Source organism: Lissotriton helveticus, chromosome 1_1 (genome assembly GCF_964261635.1).
Source record: "Lissotriton helveticus chromosome 1_1, aLisHel1.1, whole genome shotgun sequence".
Taxonomy (NCBI): Eukaryota; Metazoa; Chordata; class Amphibia; order Caudata; family Salamandridae; genus Lissotriton; species Lissotriton helveticus.
The window spans coordinates 1,918,929,614-1,918,949,607 of NC_136057.1; the positions used below are offsets into that span (position 1 = coordinate 1,918,929,614).

The following is a 19,994-nucleotide window of genomic DNA, read 5'->3' on the forward strand; positions in this document are numbered from 1 at the left end:
CAACCAAGGCCATGCCCCCTTCTCCTAAGACTATCACGTTGAAAAATATTCTTAGGATGGCAGGGCTTAAGGATTAAGGGAGAGGAGTTGGCCTAACGGCTAGGGCGCTCGACCTCGGACCTGGGGATCTGGGTTTGAGTCTCGGTAACGACGCCAAAACCTCCTGTGATTCTGGGCAAATCACTTAATCTCCCCGTGCCTAAAATGAATGTGTGTCCGTCCTCATGTAACGTAACTGGTGCTATGTAAAGCGCTCTGATACCTGATTCGGTTCGGGTCTAGTTGGCGCTATAGAAAACTCTGCAAAAAAAATAGGGCTGTCTGTCAGTGAGGTGAATGCTTCTGGGATTCTCAGCTTGCCAACTCACTCCCTCAAAATACGGGGTTGGGACTTGCGCCCCAAAAAAGAGTTCCTTATAATTCCCTAAGGAGAACAGTCTTCTTGCAATAGGTGCTCTCTGCTTTGGCCGCCATTTTGGTAAAGTGCTTCACAAGCACCTGGGGACTTTATTTTATGTGCCGAGCCTGTCAATGCTTTTTTTTGTTTCAGCCAACATGCTCCCATAACTAAAGGGATTCAGCAGTCCTTGGATTGTCATTGTTGGCCTTATTTTGATGCAGGATGACTGTAATGCCAAGGCTATTGGTGGAAAATAAAGGGAGAATGACTTTTCACATTGTGTGCTCGCCACACCCTTATCGCCTCTCCAGAATAAAAGTTCAATAAACATGTAGTAAGTATCAGGCCCTTTGTATATGGAGATCAGTATCGGAACATCTTGTGTAAATATTTGATACATTTATGAGGCATTGTTGAAATGGGAAGACCATATTTTACACCGAACTTAGGCCCAGATGCATCAAAGGAAAATCTGGTCGCAAAGGGGCAGATTCTCAGAATCTGCCCCTTTGCGACCGGTATTGAAATCGCAATTTAAGGAATCTCTAAATTGAGATTCCTTAAATTGCGATTGCATTTAAGGAATCCCAAATTGAGATTCCTTAAATGCAATGCAACAAAGTCAAAATATTAGCGATTTCGCTAATAGGGGGAGCAAATTACCATGAAGTTGAACTTCATGGTAATTTGCAAAAACTTTGAAAAATGCACTTTTGTGCATTTTTCAAAGTTTCATGTTGTGCACACACATGCCCTTAGGGCATGTGTGTGCACAACATATGTGCACAGATTAATTTCAAGGTCATTAATTTCAAGGGGTCAAATTGAGAGTGTCTTCCCATTCATTCCTATGGTCCTCTAGGCCCATAGGAATGAATGGGGATGTATTCCTTAATTGCAATTCGCAAATTGCGAGTCGCAATTAAGGAATTTTAAGAAATCGCTTTTTTTAAAGTGATTTCTTCATGCATAGCCTTTTGCTATTCCTCATTAGCGAATCCTTATTTTTCGCTAATAAGGAATAGCAAAATGGGTGCTTGATGCATCTGGGGGTAGGAGACAACAGGAATGTCCAATGTATTATCATCCCCAAGTCAATGAGACTGACATCAATATTGGAAAGCATAACCTAGGCCAAAAGTAGCAACTGGTACTTAAGTTCACCTAATATTCATCAACAAAGTTTGATTCAAACTCATGTGATATTTTTTGTGAATAGACCATGCCACTTATGGAAAGGGATCAACTCACTAAAAGAGAGAATTACAAACAATCCCATGCCCCATATTTTGTTCACAGTTTGTGGGTTTTGCAATAAATTGACAAGAAAAGAGAAAAGGCTAATTTCATATTGGATATCAAATTATTTCAATACATACATATATAATATGATTATATTGTGCTCCAGCAAAGGTCTCAATTTATGAGTAAATGATTGTGGTGGGGAATATAGAGGACAAAATAACGAAAGGTCACAATATCATGACCAGAATACCAAGTCACAAAATATCCAACAAGTAAGTGCACAGAGGGAGATAAGGATTTACCGTTCTTATGTCTACATCAACATAACTTGAAGATATACAAACTATACTTGCTGATGCGTCTATTATTCTGTTGTCATTATCCATGCCCACAACTGTACCAGCCAAGTGGCAGTATTTTATATGCATAACATGCAGGTGCAAATGTAACTTTCATATATTGAGTACATGATTAATTTCAAAAGCAGTTTGTTATGTTAGTCATATGACTCAAGAAAATGCTAACATGACATTTCATTTGTTTTCATAGTATCTTATCAGCCTTTCTCGTTTCATAACCCCTAGTTTCGTGGATAAATTAAAAATCATCTAAAACCTGGGGAGCTAACCACAGTTGTCCAGATAGCTAAATGCACAGAAATATCTTCGTGTGAATTAAGCTCAAAAGGGATCTTGGAGTTGAATAGTAGGATGTATTGAGATTCTAGTTGTCGTAACCTCCGTTCACGATTCCCACCCCTTCTGCTTTTTTCCACCTGGTCAATTACAAAATACACAAGGTCTTGAATAAGGCCCCCAAGCACTTCATTCATATGTCTTGCTACTGAGTAGCTTTTATCTATTCTTAACTGCTGTCATATGCTGTAGTATTCGTACGTGTATCATATGAATTGTACTGCGCACATAGATTTTGGGGCATGTGCATTGCAGCATGTACACAACACATTCAGTTCTGCAGTGTAGGTGGGTTCTGATATACCAAGGGCTTTTCAATAGGGGAGATGTAATCGGTTTCATATGTTTCCCTATTTTACACTCTTTGCATTTTGTGCACTTGTAAAAGCCTGTGCTTGCCCCCAACCACCCTTCTGCATCCCTTATTTCCAGGCTACTATTAACTAGATCCTGCCAAAAAGACCTTGGTCTTCTGAAGGTGATTAACGATCTCCAAGAAACTAAATCTCTCAAAATGGGGTCCCTTTTGACCAGATGCCAATGCCTGCTCATGCAGTCTCTCAATCTGCTGTGGTAGGCATTGTAGGTAATCATTCGTGTATCATTTCTGTTTTTACTACCTGCATATCTCCATCCTATTCAATCGAATATATTGGATCTGTTCTCTTCATTGTATTCACTTTAGAAAGAGCCTGATCCAGTACCTTCGGACTATAACCTCTCTGCATAAATCTGGCCATGAGATCTTTTTGTGCAGTTTCCCGAGTAGATATTTCACTGCAGTTCCTCTTTATTCTAAGGTGCTCTCCATATGGGATGCTATTCTTTAGTTTTTGTGGGTGGTGACTTCTGGTATGCAGTATGGAGTTCCCAGCTGTAGGCTTTCTACAAGCACAAATGTGAAGTGTACTGTCCTTATCATAGACCTCTAGATCTAGAAAACATTCCTGTGTGTTACTGATAGAACTGGTAAATGCCTTGTTCAGAGAGGTAACATTCAATCTCTATATAAATAGTTCTGCGGTGTCCCTGATTCAATCCCACAGTACAAAAGGGTAATCGCTGAACCTAGTCCATAGGATTATTTTGGTCTCCCATTGCTCAGTAAGCTGCACCCTGATGACCTGCTTCTCCCACCAGCCCATAGGCAAATTTGTATAGCTGGAAGCAAAGCAGGTGCCCATTGCAATCCCTAGTACTTGTCTGTATGTATCTGTTCCATACATAAAATAATTATTTTCAAGACAAATTCTGCCCATTTCTACTAATATGGCCGAGTGTTGGTGTAATGTGATAGATCTCTTGTTTAAATAGTTCCTCATTGCTCTTAATCTATCTTTGTGGGTTATGCTTGTATATACTGATGACATATCCAATGTGATTATGAGGAATGTATCCTTCCATTTTATATTCTCTATCCTTCTAAGGGAGTCCATTGTGTCTTGGATATACACTGGCAGCTCCCTCACAAACTCTTGTAAGAAGAAATCAAAACATCTAGATGCTGGTTCTAGCAGATTACCTATGGCTGAGATTATGGGTCTACCGGGGGGGGGCTCTATATTTTTATGTACCTTTATGAATGATGTATAGTATGGGTGTCACCGGATTGTCAACTTTAAGGAAGTGATATTCATCTTGGGACATCATGCCCAAACCTCTCCAGCTAGCTAAATCTTTATGCAATTTGTTTTTTGTTTCTACAAGATTGCTATTAGGTACCTTCTGATAACATTTATTGTCCCTTAATTGGAGCATAGCTTCTTCAATATATATTTCCAGTGGCCACAATACTATATTGCCCCCTTATTGGACTGGCGTACTACTATGTCTTTCTGATTTATTTATTTTTGCACAATCATTGCATATTTTCTATCCTCTCAGCTGTTTCCATGCAAAAATTCTTCACTTGATTCAATTGATAGTACTTGCTTGCCTTTTACAACCAAGTTCGTGGACACATCTGATGAATCTTTTGATGTCATAGGGACAAAGGTGGATTTCGGCTTGAATGGAGTTTATGTACTGTTATAAATGTCCAGGCCCATCATGCCAGCGGTTTCTTTTACAGACTCTGGGTGTTTCATACCTTCAGACTCCGTCTCTAATATGTGCAACTCATGTAGGAAATTCAAATCCTCTGCTTCAAGGGACATGCCATCTGTCTTTTCTGTTTTTTTTGCTGTTGCATTCTCTGATTGAGTGTGAAATTTTCTTTTTTGTCTTAGATTTTTTCCTTTTGTTAGAATTGGGGGTCTCTAGTTGGTACAGGTAGGTACTTGTGACAAATAGGGACCCTCTCCTCTAGTGAGGGTAAGGGGATTACACTCCTAAAATAACCCCTGCTCACCCCCTTGGTAGCTTGGCACGAGCAGCAAGGCTTTATCTCAGAGGTGTTGTAAGTAATAAGTTGTAAAAATAAGTATATTTATATAGAGTTACCACAAGACCAATAAACGGCAAAAATAATCCACAGTACTATCAGATTTCAAGAGTTCTGGTTAAAAGGCTTAGATCAAGGTTCTGTGTGAGTCGGTAGCCCAGTCTGGCTACAGTATTGTTGAAATAACACAGAGTCTAGCAAATCCAGTGGACCGCGTCGGTACAGGCCCACTCAAATGTCGACAGACTCAGTCACAGTACCTTTTACTTGAGGCGGCAGGCACGGATGTGTGAGCCGATTCAGATGTTCGTCGCGGTGCAGAAAGGATGCGCGTTGTCCCTCGATGTGGTGCAGGCAGCGGCCAGTTGACAGAATCGGTGGATCCAAGGCATGCGTTGCAGGGCGAGACGGTGCTTCGGCGCGGTGCCTCCAGCTTGCGGTGCGGCGACAGAGCCGGAGTTCAGGAGCTGGCGTCGATCAGTCCGGATGGTGGTGCGAGTGAGGCGGTGCGTCATGAAGCGTGTGAGGCGGTGCCCAACTCCGGAGCGGTGTCCACCAGTCGCGGTGCAGGTAACAGCTCGGTGACGGTGTCACGACGGAGTCAGTGAGCTTGGAGCTTGCATTGTTTGAGGCGGACGTTGCTTGATGCGGTGCCTACAGGATACCGGGCCAGTCGTGAGAGTCTGTCACAGCTCTCTGCCTCTGTAGCCACCGAAACAGCATTTTCAGCATCAATCCACAAAGGCTAGTGAAGTGCACTGGTCCTGGGACTTCGGTCAGGGGGCAAGCTCTCTTCCAAGCCCTTGGAGATCTTTGCACAAGTTGAAAGTAAAGTCCACAAAGTTCTTTCTCCTCTCTTTGGCAGTCAGGCAACCACTGCAGGCCAATCCTGCAAGCAGCACTTCAGCTTGGGAGTAGTCTCTCCTCAGTTTTTTCAGGTTCCTCTCCTCAGCAGAGGTTTTGTCTTGTAAATCCAGAAGTGATCTAATTTCTTGGGATCAGGGTCCCAATACTTATACACCAAAATCCTTTATTCTCTGAGGGGAGAGGGGCCTGTGCGCAGTCAAAACCAGTTCTGAAGCACTCTGTTTACCTTACTTCTCCTTTCCTTTCACAGCGCAGGGCAGGCACATCAGACACCCCACAGGAGGTGGAGCCAGCATTGTGGAAAGCAAGTACAGTCCTGGAGCACTTAGTTGACAGTCTTCCTTCTCTTCTTTCAGTGTGCAGGGAAGAGATATCAGCAGCACCACAGAGGGTGGAGCCAGCACTGCGGGGGGCGGGCACAGTCCTATTCAGGTCCCAGGAGCAATTCCTCCCTCCCATTTAGATGCAGATCTCTCTATTATTCACCACTGGATTGACTCATTCTGTCTCCTGGAATCCCCCAGCCCAGTCACTCATACTCCAGACAAGGAATACACAACCTCGCAGAGGCATGCTTAAATGGTTAGGCAAGCAAATACATACTTTCTAAAAGTGGTATTTGCAAACACAGAATATTAAAATGAACTTCACTAAAAGATGTATTTTATTATTCTGAGTCCAGGCATACTAAACTCGAATTTCTACCATGTTCTCTGAGTGTGCTAGGCTTATAAACATGTAATAATCTAGCAGCCCGTTCTGGCCTATGGAGAACAGGTAGCCTTGCAATAGTGAAAAACGAAAATGGCTGTAATTCACTATTAGAACATGCCACACACATCAGGACGTGTCCTACCTTATACTTACAATGCACCCTGCCCATGGGCCTACCATAGGGGTGTCTGATATGAAGAAAAGGGAAGGTTTAGGGACTGGCAAGTGGGTGCACTTGCCCAGTCAGCATGCAGTACCAGACTGCACGCAGGCTCTGCAATGGCAGACCTAAGACACATTTTACAAGGCTGCTTCTGTGGGTGGCACAACCAGTGCTGCAAGCCCACTAGCAGCATTTGGATTTACACGCCCGGGGCACAGTCAGTGCTCTGTATTAGGGTCTGACAAGTAAACCAAATAGTCAATCATGGAATCACCAATTAATACATTCATTTACAGTTGGGAGAGCATATGCACTTTAGCACTAATCAGCAGTGGTAAAGTGCCCAGAGTCATAAAATAGCCAACAACAAGTCAGAAAAAATATAGGAGGAAGGCAAAAAGCTCAGGGATGACCCTGCAAAAAGGGCCAAGTCCAACACCTTTCCATTGAGGCTTTTGCTGTATACTGAGAGTCCTGCCTAAGCGTAAAAAACACAATTCATCTATAACAGAAGGGGGATCTTGGAGTTCCATGTTTCTCCCTTGGTTCCCAGCACCGTTCTCAGATTCTGTATCATCTTCCGAGTATATGAGTATATCACATAAAGATATATACGAGATATATATATATATATATATATATATATATATACACACACACATATATATATATATATATATATATATATATATATATATATATATATACATATATATGTATATACACACACACACACACACATATATATATATATATATATATATATATATATTCACTGAAAAAACCATAGGTTATAGACCATATATAGTTAGGAATTAGCATTTAGAAAACCTTATTTTACTCACACAAAACCATTGAAATTCCATATATAGTTAGTTGCACTAACTATATATCGCGCACCCGCAATCCACTGCTGATGATGTCACATATTACATCATTCATGACATGGTCAGTGACATCACTGATGACATCACTGATGACATCTCAAATGACATCACTGATGACATCACTGATGACATCTCAAATGACATCACTGATGACATCATGACACACCAATACCAGTTACTACATACGCACTCACTGATTCCTACGTCTACACACACATTCACTCATTCACCCATACAATCACTCATACATACAGTCACTCATTATTACAACACTATCATATGCACTCATACACCTATGCAGACAGTCACACACTGCCACTCATCCATGGAGTTACTCACACACCAAGTCAGTCCTGTAAAGAATCAATCACACTTCCATTTCTTCATCTATACAGTTAAACACAGAACACCATACTTCAGTGACATCACTGATGACATCACTAATGACATCTGAAATGACATCACTGATGACATCTCAAATGACATCACTGATGACATCATGACACACCAATACCAGTTACTACATACGCACTCACTGATTCGTACGTCTACACACACATTCACTCATTCACCCATACAATTACTCATACATACAGTCAGTTATTATTAGAACACTATCATATGCACTCATACACCTAGTCAGTCCTGTGAAGAATCAATCACACTTCGATTTCCTCATCTATAGTTAAACACAGAACACCATACTTTTCACACATATACTAACACATACTTACTCTCTTATACAATCACTGATACAAGTACACATTGATATGCACAGAGTCACACACCTCCCAGCCAGCCACACACACACTCAGTCTTCCATACATCCACTCATTCTTCAATATGTAAAACGTATTTAAACTTTACAAAAACACACAGACACTAGATGATGTCATCAGTGATGTCATTTGAGATGTCATCAGTGATGTCATCAGTGATGTCACTGACCATGTCATGAATGATGTAATATGTGACATCATCAGCAGTGGATTGCGGGTGCGCGATATATAGTTAGTGCAACTAACTATATATGGAATTTCAATGGTTTTGTGTGAGTAAAATAAGATTTTCTAAATGCTAATTCCTAACTATATATGGTCTATAACCTATGGTTTTTTCAGTGAATTTTCAAGGTTTTGTAAATGCTAATTCCTAACTATATATGGTCTATAACCTATGGTTTTTTCTGTGAATTTCATTGGTTTTTTAACAGCTAATATCTGTAGCTGTAAAATGTATTCTTCTTTAAATCCCAAAATATATTTTTTATGTTTATGAATAAATTTTTTTTTAAATATTTTTTTTTCTTCGTTCCCGCTTCGCGAATCGGGAAGCTTCCCGTTAGCTGACCTTGATGCCGCGAAATAGACCGCGAGCCGGTAAACGTTTCTTTACCGCAAGTGCCGCGTTAGAAAACAACATCGTGACGCCTCCCGTCCGCATGACGTTTCACGTTGTCGCGTGATACGTCATATGACGTGCTACGTTAGCGAACTGGTACGCGAAGCGAGTCGCAAAGCGCAGGTTTCTGGAAGCAAACCGGGAGGCCCTGCAAAGCGCTTAACGTAAACACAGCAAGTCATGTGACTTGGTAATAACACTTTTCATTGGTTCATTTCACTTTTGGTTTCCTAATGATGTAAGACTAGGTCATATAATCTAAAATGAACACTTTTGATTGGTTGAGAACTCTTGTTTTTCCCAAATGATGAAAATCCCTCCGTCTTTCCTCACTCTGACTTTCATCATTGTGAGAGAAAGACCCTTTGTGATCACTGAGCAATGGCTTCTTTAGTAGCTTCAGCTGGTGCTTCCCCACCACCTCCACCACATCCAAGGAAGAGTGGACCACCTGCTCAAGTTATAATTCAACAAGAAGAGGAAGAAGAGGAACAGGACGACGAGCACGAAGAGAGGCAGTTTTTGCCTGAGCAGCCCAGGACGTCTCACCGGAAAGAAAACTTCATTTGGCAATTTTTTAAAATTCCCAAAGGTCAGAAAAAAGTAAATGCAAGATACGTAACTTGCCTTATATGTCAAGATAGACTGTCCAGAGGAACCGAGAAAAAATACAGTTTCGGAAACTACACAATGCATCGCCATATGACTAGGTGGCATCCTAACAACTACAGTGCTGCACAGTTTCGGAACGACCTAGATAATCTCCCTATTATGGCCAGAAGATCTGTTGTACCGGAAGTAACGGGACCAGAGGGCAGGGAGATGGTGCCAAATATACAAATGAAATTTGGTGAAGTAAAACACATCTGCGTATTTTGCGATGGATTCATTTCCTACGGAGAAAAAAGCATCACTCTGATCAACAGAGCTATTGACTATCATATGCAAGTTTGTACGAAACGCCCAAAATAATAAATACTTCTTTTTTTGTTTTGTTGCTCCTGTTGAGCCCTTTACAATGAATCGTTTTCATTGCCCCCTCCAAGAAAAACCCCCAAAAATATAAAACTGTTCAGAAAAATTCAAAAAAAGTAAAAAAATGTTCCGAAAAATAATAAAAAAAATATAAAACAACAAAAACAATTAAAAAAAAAGTTCTTTCCAGAACTACCTCCCCGTTATTAAAAAATTGGTACAATATTTGGAACTGTGCCAACCTCTATTTCTCTTAGTTCGCTTCCCAGTTCGCTCGCCGGTACGCGAACCGGAAGCGAACCAAAAACAGTAAGTATAAGGGAAGGAAACAGACACTTATGTTAAAAGAAAGACAGCTATAGGGGAGTAAACTAGAGATACTATTACCCGTAATCCACTGCTGATGATGTCACATATTACATCATTCATGACATGCTCAGTGACATCATCAGCAGAGGATTGCGGGTTTTTTGGCAACGTGCCTTATCCACGGTTTAATAACGCTGCCTTTTGCTTTATATAAGTTTTCAAATTGTATGAAATATATACCAATAGGTCGTTATGAACCTTTAGGTAGTGCTTTTCTTCATGAGGTCTGGTCGCTTCCATACACATACAGATGTTTCAAAGATGATCAAGAAGTTTATCTGAATGGAGAGGAATGCACTGAGACGCCAGATCATTCACTAATGTGTAGGCACATACAGTTACACGGTTCATGCAACAAACACCGACCAAATATGGCTTGCGTGTTGCAAGGCACGCCAGTTCCTGCTATCATCCCCACGTTCAAGTTGTTGGAAAATGGTAGTTATTTGATGCTCAATAATGAAGATTGTTCTGAGTTAATTAAAAGTATTCCTTTTATCGTAACAGTAAGTGAACGGGTTATTTGCTGCAGAAATGTTCTATTTCCTCCCACACATGAACATAGGGAGTTTTCAATCTGGCCACAAATACCAACCTTGGGACAGATTTCAACGGCATGGCAAGAATAAGAGCTCTTTTGTCTCAGAGAGAGGTGGCCTTGAGTTCGGCCCGTGAAACTTTCGTGCTTCACATAGCGAACACCCGTACAGAGGTGCAGACCCTTTTCAATTCAGATTTGCCTTTCAATTTCAGCAAGATGGTTCCGACTATCTTTAACGCATCCTCCACAAAGGCCCTGGCGCACTTTTTTAAAGTTGTTACCAGTGGTCTCGTGACTTCATTTGAGAAAATCTTTGGAGTCATCCCTGCTTCCTTTCATTCTATTTTCTCCACTCTGGTTCGTGGATTGGCATTTTTACTTGCATTACCAGCGGACGCTCTTGTGCTTTTTTACATTTTTAAATATGGATGTCCCTCCTATGCAACCTCCCACCCTGCAGCTGCTGACACTGTTCCGCAATCGCATGCTAGAATATTATGGCACAATGCCGTTGGCGATATTAAGCACGGCATATGGATTATCTTTTCGATTCTCCTACTTCACCTGTGTCCAGCCTGTATTTCACTGCCTGACCTGTGATTTCGATTGGGCCATTGATTTGTGTCTCTGCGGACCGGTTTCTCCTGACGTCGACTTTAATCAGCTGATGACTCCTATCATTACTCACGAGTTGGTTTGTCCTGGCGAAAGGATTATGGCTGTGGCATTGATGCATGGACTACTTGGTCCCTGGAATTTACTGGCGGCAGCACAGTCTTTCTTGGAACAGAACTTTCTTGAAAACCCACCGAGCTGTCCTCTGATGGTGATAGAGGATCCGGTGCTGGGAGAGCACGTATGTTCTTTTCCGCTTTTAAATTGGATGGCTGAACTGTTTTCGGATGAAGACGGTGACTTCCTATTGGAGGCTGTTGCAGCTTATTTTGCATACACAGTTATGTCATAGACCTTTTTCATGTTTGATATGCTGAGTACTAGCATTTCATTGACAATTCATTGACTTATTTGTCAAGTTTTTATTATTTACCTTGCCTATTGGCTTAAGACTCGATAAAGTACTTGGCTGTTTTATTTTTCTTTAGCATTAAATTTTCCTAGTTTTTAATGCTTTACCTTGCGGACCGTCCACATATAAACTTGCAATCTGCTCTCATGAGATGGCACTTCTATTATCTTATTCAGTTCGTTTCCGGATCATGGGGAGGTGTCATCTAGGTCCTGGATATCTTTACACCGTGTTAAGTTAGCATGGGCTCATTACCGGTTTAAACGCCATTTTTCCTTTTTTGCAACTTCTGCACACGACACTTAGTTGTTGCTTTAGCTTTCCACCTAGTAGTTCATCGTGGTTTACATGAGAATAATATGTTATTGCTCTACTATCTGCTTTGCTTGTTAAACTATATCTGTACAGCGAGTGCTAAAGTTTCAAGAACAACACGATACAGAATTGTTATGAGGTCTGATCTCCACGACTTCATACTCATAACATAAGTGCAACTTCTGCCAATTCTGGGCATGAGGCGGGTTTTATATTGCTTTGCCGAACACACATACACAACAGTTGATGCGGTTCACATGAAGAGAGAGCTGGTGTATGCTGATGTGATTCCTTCAAATCTAAGACACTAAAGTATGGGCACGCCCTAAACCAACACAAAGAGACCTTCTTAGCAAATAATATAATATGTGTATTAGGGAGGGTGAGATATAAGCAGCCGCGGGCCGTGGAGGGAGTTACGGTGAGGCAGGGAGGCGGGGAGGGGGAGAAGCAGGGTGGAGCCCTCTCTACCTTGCCCCTCCCCCTCCCCGCCTCCCTGCTCCACCGTAACTCCCTCCACGGCCCGCGGCTGCTTATAAGTGTTGCTAACTCTTATTCATTTACAGCATGTTAACATACTGTCACCATTCGCTTTTTATGTACTAGTAACTATGCTGGTAATTTTGCTACTGATAATATGTGTACTTGTATTCTCCACCCTGCTTCTCCCCCTCCCCGCCTCCCTGCCTCACCGTAACTCCCTCCACAGCCCGCGGCTGCTTATAAGTGTTGCTAACTCTTATTCATTTACAGCATGTTAACATACTATCACCATTCGCTTTTTATGTACTAGTAACTATGCTGGTAATTTTGCTACTGATAATATGTGTACTTGTATTATCTAAGATACTACGCCTGAGAAGACGGCATTAGTAAATAAACATTTCAAATACACATGTGTTCTTCTTAACTCCATGTTCTGGTTTCTAAGAAATATATAACGACCGACTGTTCATGAGTTCCACGTATCCTGAGGTACTATAAGTTCATATTCTGGATTGTCTAAACATTGAGACTTTGTTATATCCAATGTGACACTGTACCTAGCTTACTAAGGAGTTTTTGATTACTAACGTGAGTTTTGGGACACCCTAATTCGCCGAGGTTCCAATCCTCTGTCCACAGTTCTGTGTGAGAACAGAAACCCTGCGACAGGGGCACCCCCGACCCTTGCTGGAGCTTCATCACACTTGCGATACAACTCCAGCAATGCGCCACCTTTACGGCACAGATACATCACGCATCTGTGCTGTTTTTGCCCCATGATGCGCCGCATTGTAAATGCAGCACACCATAGGTGACGGAACAGCGGCACAGAATGACTAACACATCCCTGGTGATGCGCCAGTCATCATAAATGTATCCCTATGCTTCTTATCTTGTTAGAGATGAACCGCCATATGTATCATCAAAGTTTTTTGCATTTCCTAAATAGCGAACTTTAAGGAATAAATAGCGATTCTTTACCATTCCTAGTTTGCGATTAGCTATTTGCTAATTACAAATTACCCATTCATTTCCTTAGGGCGGTTGGACTCACTTTTAGCTCGAACGGCTGAATGGATTTCCACGAAACTTGGCAAAATTGTAGGGACTGGTAGCCCGATGTGCCTTTGCTATGTCTCAAGATGTATGCTCCAGTGGTTTTTACGAAAATTAACTTTGAAAAATATATATTGGGCTACATTGGCCTATATATATGTTGGAGCCCAAATGTAGCCCAATGTAGCCCAATGAAGCCCAATGTAGCCCAATGTAGCCCAAAGATGGCCGCCAGACACACAAAAAAACAAATGTAGCCCAAATATCAGCCAGATGTAGCCCAACTATAGCCCAGTGACAGAATGACCAATCAGCTTCGCAAACCTCCGTTACGCGAAGCGGAGCGCTGTTACAGATATATATCTTTTTTTGAACGTTAATTTCTCAAAATCCACTGGAGCACATATATTGAGACCTAGCAAAGGCACATCGGGCTACCAGTCCCTAATATTTTGCCAAGTTTCGTGCAAATCCATTCAGCCGTTCGATTATTATTATTATTTTTTTTTTTTTGCCCCGCGGGGCCCTTTTAAAACCTCCACATCAAACCTAGGGGGTCAGCGAGGATCTACTATGCCCCCTTATAGTTATTTCCCCCTTTGTTTTGACCTCCTCTTGTCTCTCGATCCTACCGAGAGACAAGATGGCGGCCGCTACGGACTTTTTGGAATGTTGACAGACGCCGGAGAACCAATCAGCTTCGCTTCACAAAGCTCCGTTGCGCGAAAAGTACGCGTCCTGGGACGCTGCCAGGTCCGCTGTTACAGATATATATCTTTTTTTAAACGTTAATTTCTCAAAATCCACTGGAGCACATATATTGAGACCTACAAAAGGCACATCGGGCTACCAGTCCCTACAATTTTGCCAAGTTTCGTGCAAATCCATTCAGCCGTTCGGGCTAAAAGTGAGGCCAACCGCCCTATGGAAAACTCAATGTTAAAAACACGTTTTGGGACCCCCCTTTTTTCTCGGCCCCCCCTTGACGAACCCCCCCAAATTTTCAAGGGCTGCTCAGAAACAAAATGTGCCATTTTCCTGAAAATTTCAGCCAATTCCGTCCACAAACGGCAAAGTTATTAGACATAGAATTTTCAAAAATCCCATAGAGAAAAAATCCTAACTATATATACCTACTGGCGACCGCCAGTAGGTAATATATATATATATATATATATATATATATATATATGTATGTATATATATATATATATATATATATATATATATATATATATATATATATATATATATATATATATATATATATATATATATATATATATATAAATATATATATACTCCCCTTCAATGGCCCTTCTCCATGGGCCACAAATGAGGCGCACACTCAGGGATTATATTATTCTTGATTTATTCAAGCCACAAACAAAAAACACCCGACAGACGTGTTTCGGCTACACGCCTTCGTCAAAAAAAACGTTGGTTCTAGAATCATCAATGAAATGGTTTCTAGTGGAGTGTGGAAATATTCTAGAGTGTAGATGGGGTGGAAATTTCAGGCCAGATATGTGTATTTTCTTTAACGCCATCCTGTGTAAATTGCTTGAGTAGAGATTTTAGAAGGTCTAGAGAGCATGGAAGAGGACTTTGGCCACTTAAGAGAACTTGTGTGGTACCCATTCAATTTAAAATGCACCATCAACAAAGATATGCACCTAATTAAGTTGATGAAGCTGTGTACAGTGGCAACATGGCCACCTTTGCAGGCACACACTAAACCACAAATGCATCCACATTCACGAATCAAATAATGGCCAGATTATGTACGCAAAATCCACAAAAGACAAGCAATTTGGAACAGAGGCTTGAAACCTGAGAGGCGCATTGGAGGATTTCAGGTGTTATGCCTATGTTATAGTGAAATCGCATTGTTGAAAACTAAGGAGCACATTATGTTTAACTACTTACATTCTATATCCCAATTCTTAGAATGTAGCCAAAAATACATAGACTATGGACTGAAAGCTCTTTAGAAAAATAGATTTACTCTTATTACTTTTCTCATTCTGTGCAGTAATTGCATTAGATCACAATGCATAAAATTAAATCCAATCATAATAAATGATTGATGAATCCTGGCCAGATCCATCTCAAGGTTCAGGCTAACTTAATAAAACAATTAATGCAATATGCTTGACAAATTTTAAAAACAAATGGCAAAACTTATCAGTAAGCCATGAAGGAAATATTCTGTCAGGCATAGTAAACTATTTTCAAATGTCTGCGTGTGTGTTATGTCCTCATATACTTTGTCCCCAAAAGCACATCAAGAAAGGGCTGAGCACTTAATTTACATTGTAACATTTAATATTGGGGCCTTATATTTGAGAAACAGATGCCAGCACTATGTTCCATCCAGAAGTTTGAGTTCTTCTAATCAGCTGCTCTCGCTGATCCCTAGGTTCCCCCGCTCTCGCCTGGGCGGGCGTTCCTTTCAGGTGGTAGCCTCCCAGCTCTGGAACAACCTGCCCCCAAACTTATGTCAGGTGCAGGACCTCCTCAGTTTTAGACACGGATTAAAAACTTGGCTTTTATCACAATAAGTCAGCTGCCCTGGCGTTGCTTGCACTGCTCTGCCACTGGTTCTTTTTTCCCAGTGCCGGGACACTCCAGGGAGTAACCGTGCACTTTACAAATACCCAGTAACATAGTAACAGTTTGTACCGAGGATAAAAGCATAGGGGGTGCAAGAACATAGAGTGAGTTTTAGTTCATGATACCTGATGACTCTGTCTTATCTGAGTACAAAAGCCCCTTTCCAAGTCTTGTGTACGAAGGAGGTCACACCATTCTTAATGGTTCCCAGGAAGCCTTCTTTCGGCCTGGCTGTCTTCTCCACTGTCACTATGCCGCCGGTGTGCGGGATCCTCCCGGCGTGAATGGCGGCTTTGCAAATGGAGGAACCCTACAAAAGAACAGGCATGTTATCTTGAGCAAAGTAACAAATCCCACTATCAGATGCTATGTTATGTTATTTTATGTTAATGATACTTGGTAACCTGTGCTTTCTTGCTGCTAACACTCAGTTGACCTGGAAACTTTTGCCTATCAAAAAATAGTGTATGAGGCATGGGCCACACTTCTAATTGTGAGTCTTTGGAAAGAAAGTACCTTATCCCATCCATGCAAAATGTGAGGGTGAAAAAATGAGAGCATGGTGGAGATACTGAGGGGTCAAAGCATGCTGGAAAAATGTGAGAACATTTACTTCGTTATGTGACCGCTTTTCAGGCACACCCTTTGTCTGTTGCGTTGAGAGTCAATGAAGCCTGAATGTACACAACTTCGAAGAGTTCTCACCAAGCAAAGAGGCCCAGCTAAAGATTTACACTGTTAACGAGAGAAGGGAGTAAAACGCCAAACCACATAAACTGAAAACACAAACTGAAGACTTGAAGACTTGAGCCAAGAATAAGCAGATTTAAGAGGATTAAGGCTGCCCAAACACAAAACGAACGTGAAAAGGAGACAAATAAGGTAAGCAAAGAACAGTGGTAAAACCCAGCTAAGTGATCACGAAACACCCTAGATTTGCAAAAAAGATAATGACGAAGCTTCAAAAACCACATCATACACCTTCCAACAAGCCAATACCAGAGAGCCGAGGTACACAAACAAGGGAACAAAAGAGAACCAAAGCAGAAACCATGATACAACGAGGAAGTCACTGCTGAAACCAATGTGAACCATAAGGGACACACTCAAGTAGAAGGCCAATTTCACGGAAAAATCCCTGGAACACTTGACAGGAAAAATCAAGAAGAATAAAATATATTACATGGGGAAAGAGACACAGTGTCCCTCACATGCCCAAAGAGACCACAAGCCGCCATTAACCATTCTATACAATTGTAATAGAACTGTGCGGTGCTTCCTATCAGCCAGGCGGGAATGCTTACAATAGATAGCGAAACCATTTATAGTTTTAATGCACATCACAGGAAAATATGGCTCTTATAGTCACAAAGACAAATACTGTTCCGCTTTGATTACTGTAACTTGAAGACATCGTTTAAACACATAGGTATGACTAAAATGGAAAATAGGGAAAACAAGGCAGAACAAAAAGCACTGGCAAACTTAAGCAGTAGAACATTGCTGAGGCGCTGGAGGGCACTTCCTCTGGACGGAGGTCTGCATGTGGAAGATAAAATGCCATTTAACACAGTGGAAGCGAGTGAATGGCCGAGGCGGTCAGACCCATTTTCTCATGCTGTGTGCTGTGGTTGGCAGAAGCCACATATGAATGACAGCTAAAACAAATTGAAGAACCAAAGCCTCTCTTGCGTATGTATATTTGTACGTATTTTTAGTTCTGATTTTTTTTTAATACTTGCAACTGGCGAGACATTTCAAACTATATCTAAGTAGAACTTACAAATATTTGGGGGCGAGATATACTGAGTATCTACCTGCCAGGGGTGGCACATTCAAATTTTTTCCATTTCTTAATCTTTATTTCGGCCATACGGCCATCAAAGATACACAACAACATAAAACATATACACCATAAAACATCATCAGTAGCAATAATACATATTTGTACATTATAAAATCGTTCATATCTGTGAGTAAAAACTATCAGGGTTACATTTAAAAAACTTGGGGCTAACTCAGGGACCGTGACTTCAGCAAACTAGTACGCATATGCCAGACATTAGTGAGAAATTTAGCTAGTGCAAACACAATTGGACTCGAAAGATCAGTTTTTAAAATTCTGTACATTGGGAGATACTCTCTGCCACCAAGATTTCTAATAAGTGGGAGAAGCCAGTATTTCCTCGCTTTCGAGTACGTGGGGCAGAACAGAACTACATGGAGATCACTTTCCTCAGCATAAGAGCATGTTGGACACTGCTTGGAGGAGGGCGGGTTTGTCCAGGAGCTGGTGAAAGCCCGCAGGGGCAAGATGCCGTATCTCCATTGCAGAAACAGCTTCCTGGCCAACACGGGGACATGGCGTCCAACACCCTTTCCATCCTGTATATATCTTTACCTAACGTAAACACAGAGGTCAGTGATCCCTCTCGCTGATTTTCTATGACCGAGGACAGTTTATGAGCGTAATAGGCATCAACCAAATTTCTGCGTGAGATATTTAGTGAGGCATCAGCAGGATCGGACCAAAGATCAGGAAACCCCAGTACCATACATAGGTTCTGGATATGTTTTAACCAGGGGATCTGTGACGCTTTTGGGTGGGATAGCAGCTCCCTTAATTCAGCCCTGTAGGCAGAGAGTGCTTCACTACTCCACAGTCTTCGCCAGAAGACTATGGGTCTGAGTCCTATTTCATCGGCTATTGGTCTCAATCCCAGATCTAACCTCAGGGGAAGGAGCGGGGTGCTTGGCGGGAGTGCAGTTATCTGTCTGATAAAATTATTCTCAGTTACCGACAGACTGCAAGTTGGTGTGTGTCCCCACAGTTCCGCCCCATACATTGAGGCGCCCCTGGCCTGCGCCTTGTAGATCTGGATGAGCGGACCCAGGGGCCGATAAGTCGAATTTTTCAGCATCCGCGCAATGCCCCCAGTAGTCTGTACTAGTTTGAGGTTGGCCTTGGTCCGGTGTGCCCCCCACGACATGGACTCATTCAGGGTTACACCTAGGTAGTCGAAGGTGGAGACTCTCTCCAACCGTGCCTCTCCCAGTAGTGGATTCGGGCGCAATTTTTTACTTGGATTCAGGACCATGAATTTTGTTTTTCCAGCATTCATTTCTAGGCCCCTATCCATACAAAAGGCCACGAAAGAATCAAGGATCCTCTGGATCCCCATCGGGGTTTTGGACAGCAGCAGGGTGTCATCTGCAAACATGATTGCAGGCACCCTGCTGCCGTTCAATTTTGGAGCGTCAGTGTGTTCAATGCCATTTAAGTGGGCGATTACCCCGTTGACAAAGAGGCAGAACAGGGTCGGTGCAAGCACACAGCCCTGCCTAACCCCCCTGTCAACGGGAAATCTGTCCGTCTGCTCCCCCGACTTTCCACACCGCACCCTGGCATAGTTGTTGTGATGTAACCTCTGTAAGATTATTAGAATGTCCGCAGGTACGCCCATCTCGGACAGGACACTCCAGAGTTTACCTCTGGGCACCAGATCAAAGGCGGCTCTTAAATCCACAAATATTGTGTATAAGCTGCCACCATCGTAAACCACTGTCCTCCAGTAAATGATGTTCAGTCGGAAGACCTGGTCCACCGTTGATACTCCCTTCCTAAATCCAAATTAACTTGGCAGTCATCTAGAGTCAATGAAATGAGAGCTGGCATATATAGTGATATATATATATATATATATATATATATATATATATATATATATATATATATATATATATATATATATATATATATATATATATATATATATATACATACATATATATATATATATATATATATATATATATATATATATATATATATATATATATATATACATATATAT

At 41.6% G+C, this 19,994-nt stretch overlaps 1 protein-coding gene across 1 annotated transcript in view; it reads right to left on the minus strand.

Moving 5' to 3' along the window:
- Nucleotides 1-19,994, minus strand: part of LOC144765937 (uncharacterized) — a 277,263-nt gene that overhangs the window by 22,119 nt on the left and 235,150 nt on the right. The window contains exon 36 of the mRNA XM_078650341.1: nucleotides 16,266-16,450. Within this exon, the coding sequence (XP_078506467.1) occupies nucleotides 16,280-16,450 (171 nt within the window). The 3' untranslated portion in view covers nucleotides 16,266-16,279. The remainder of the gene's footprint in view (nucleotides 1-16,265; nucleotides 16,451-19,994) is intronic.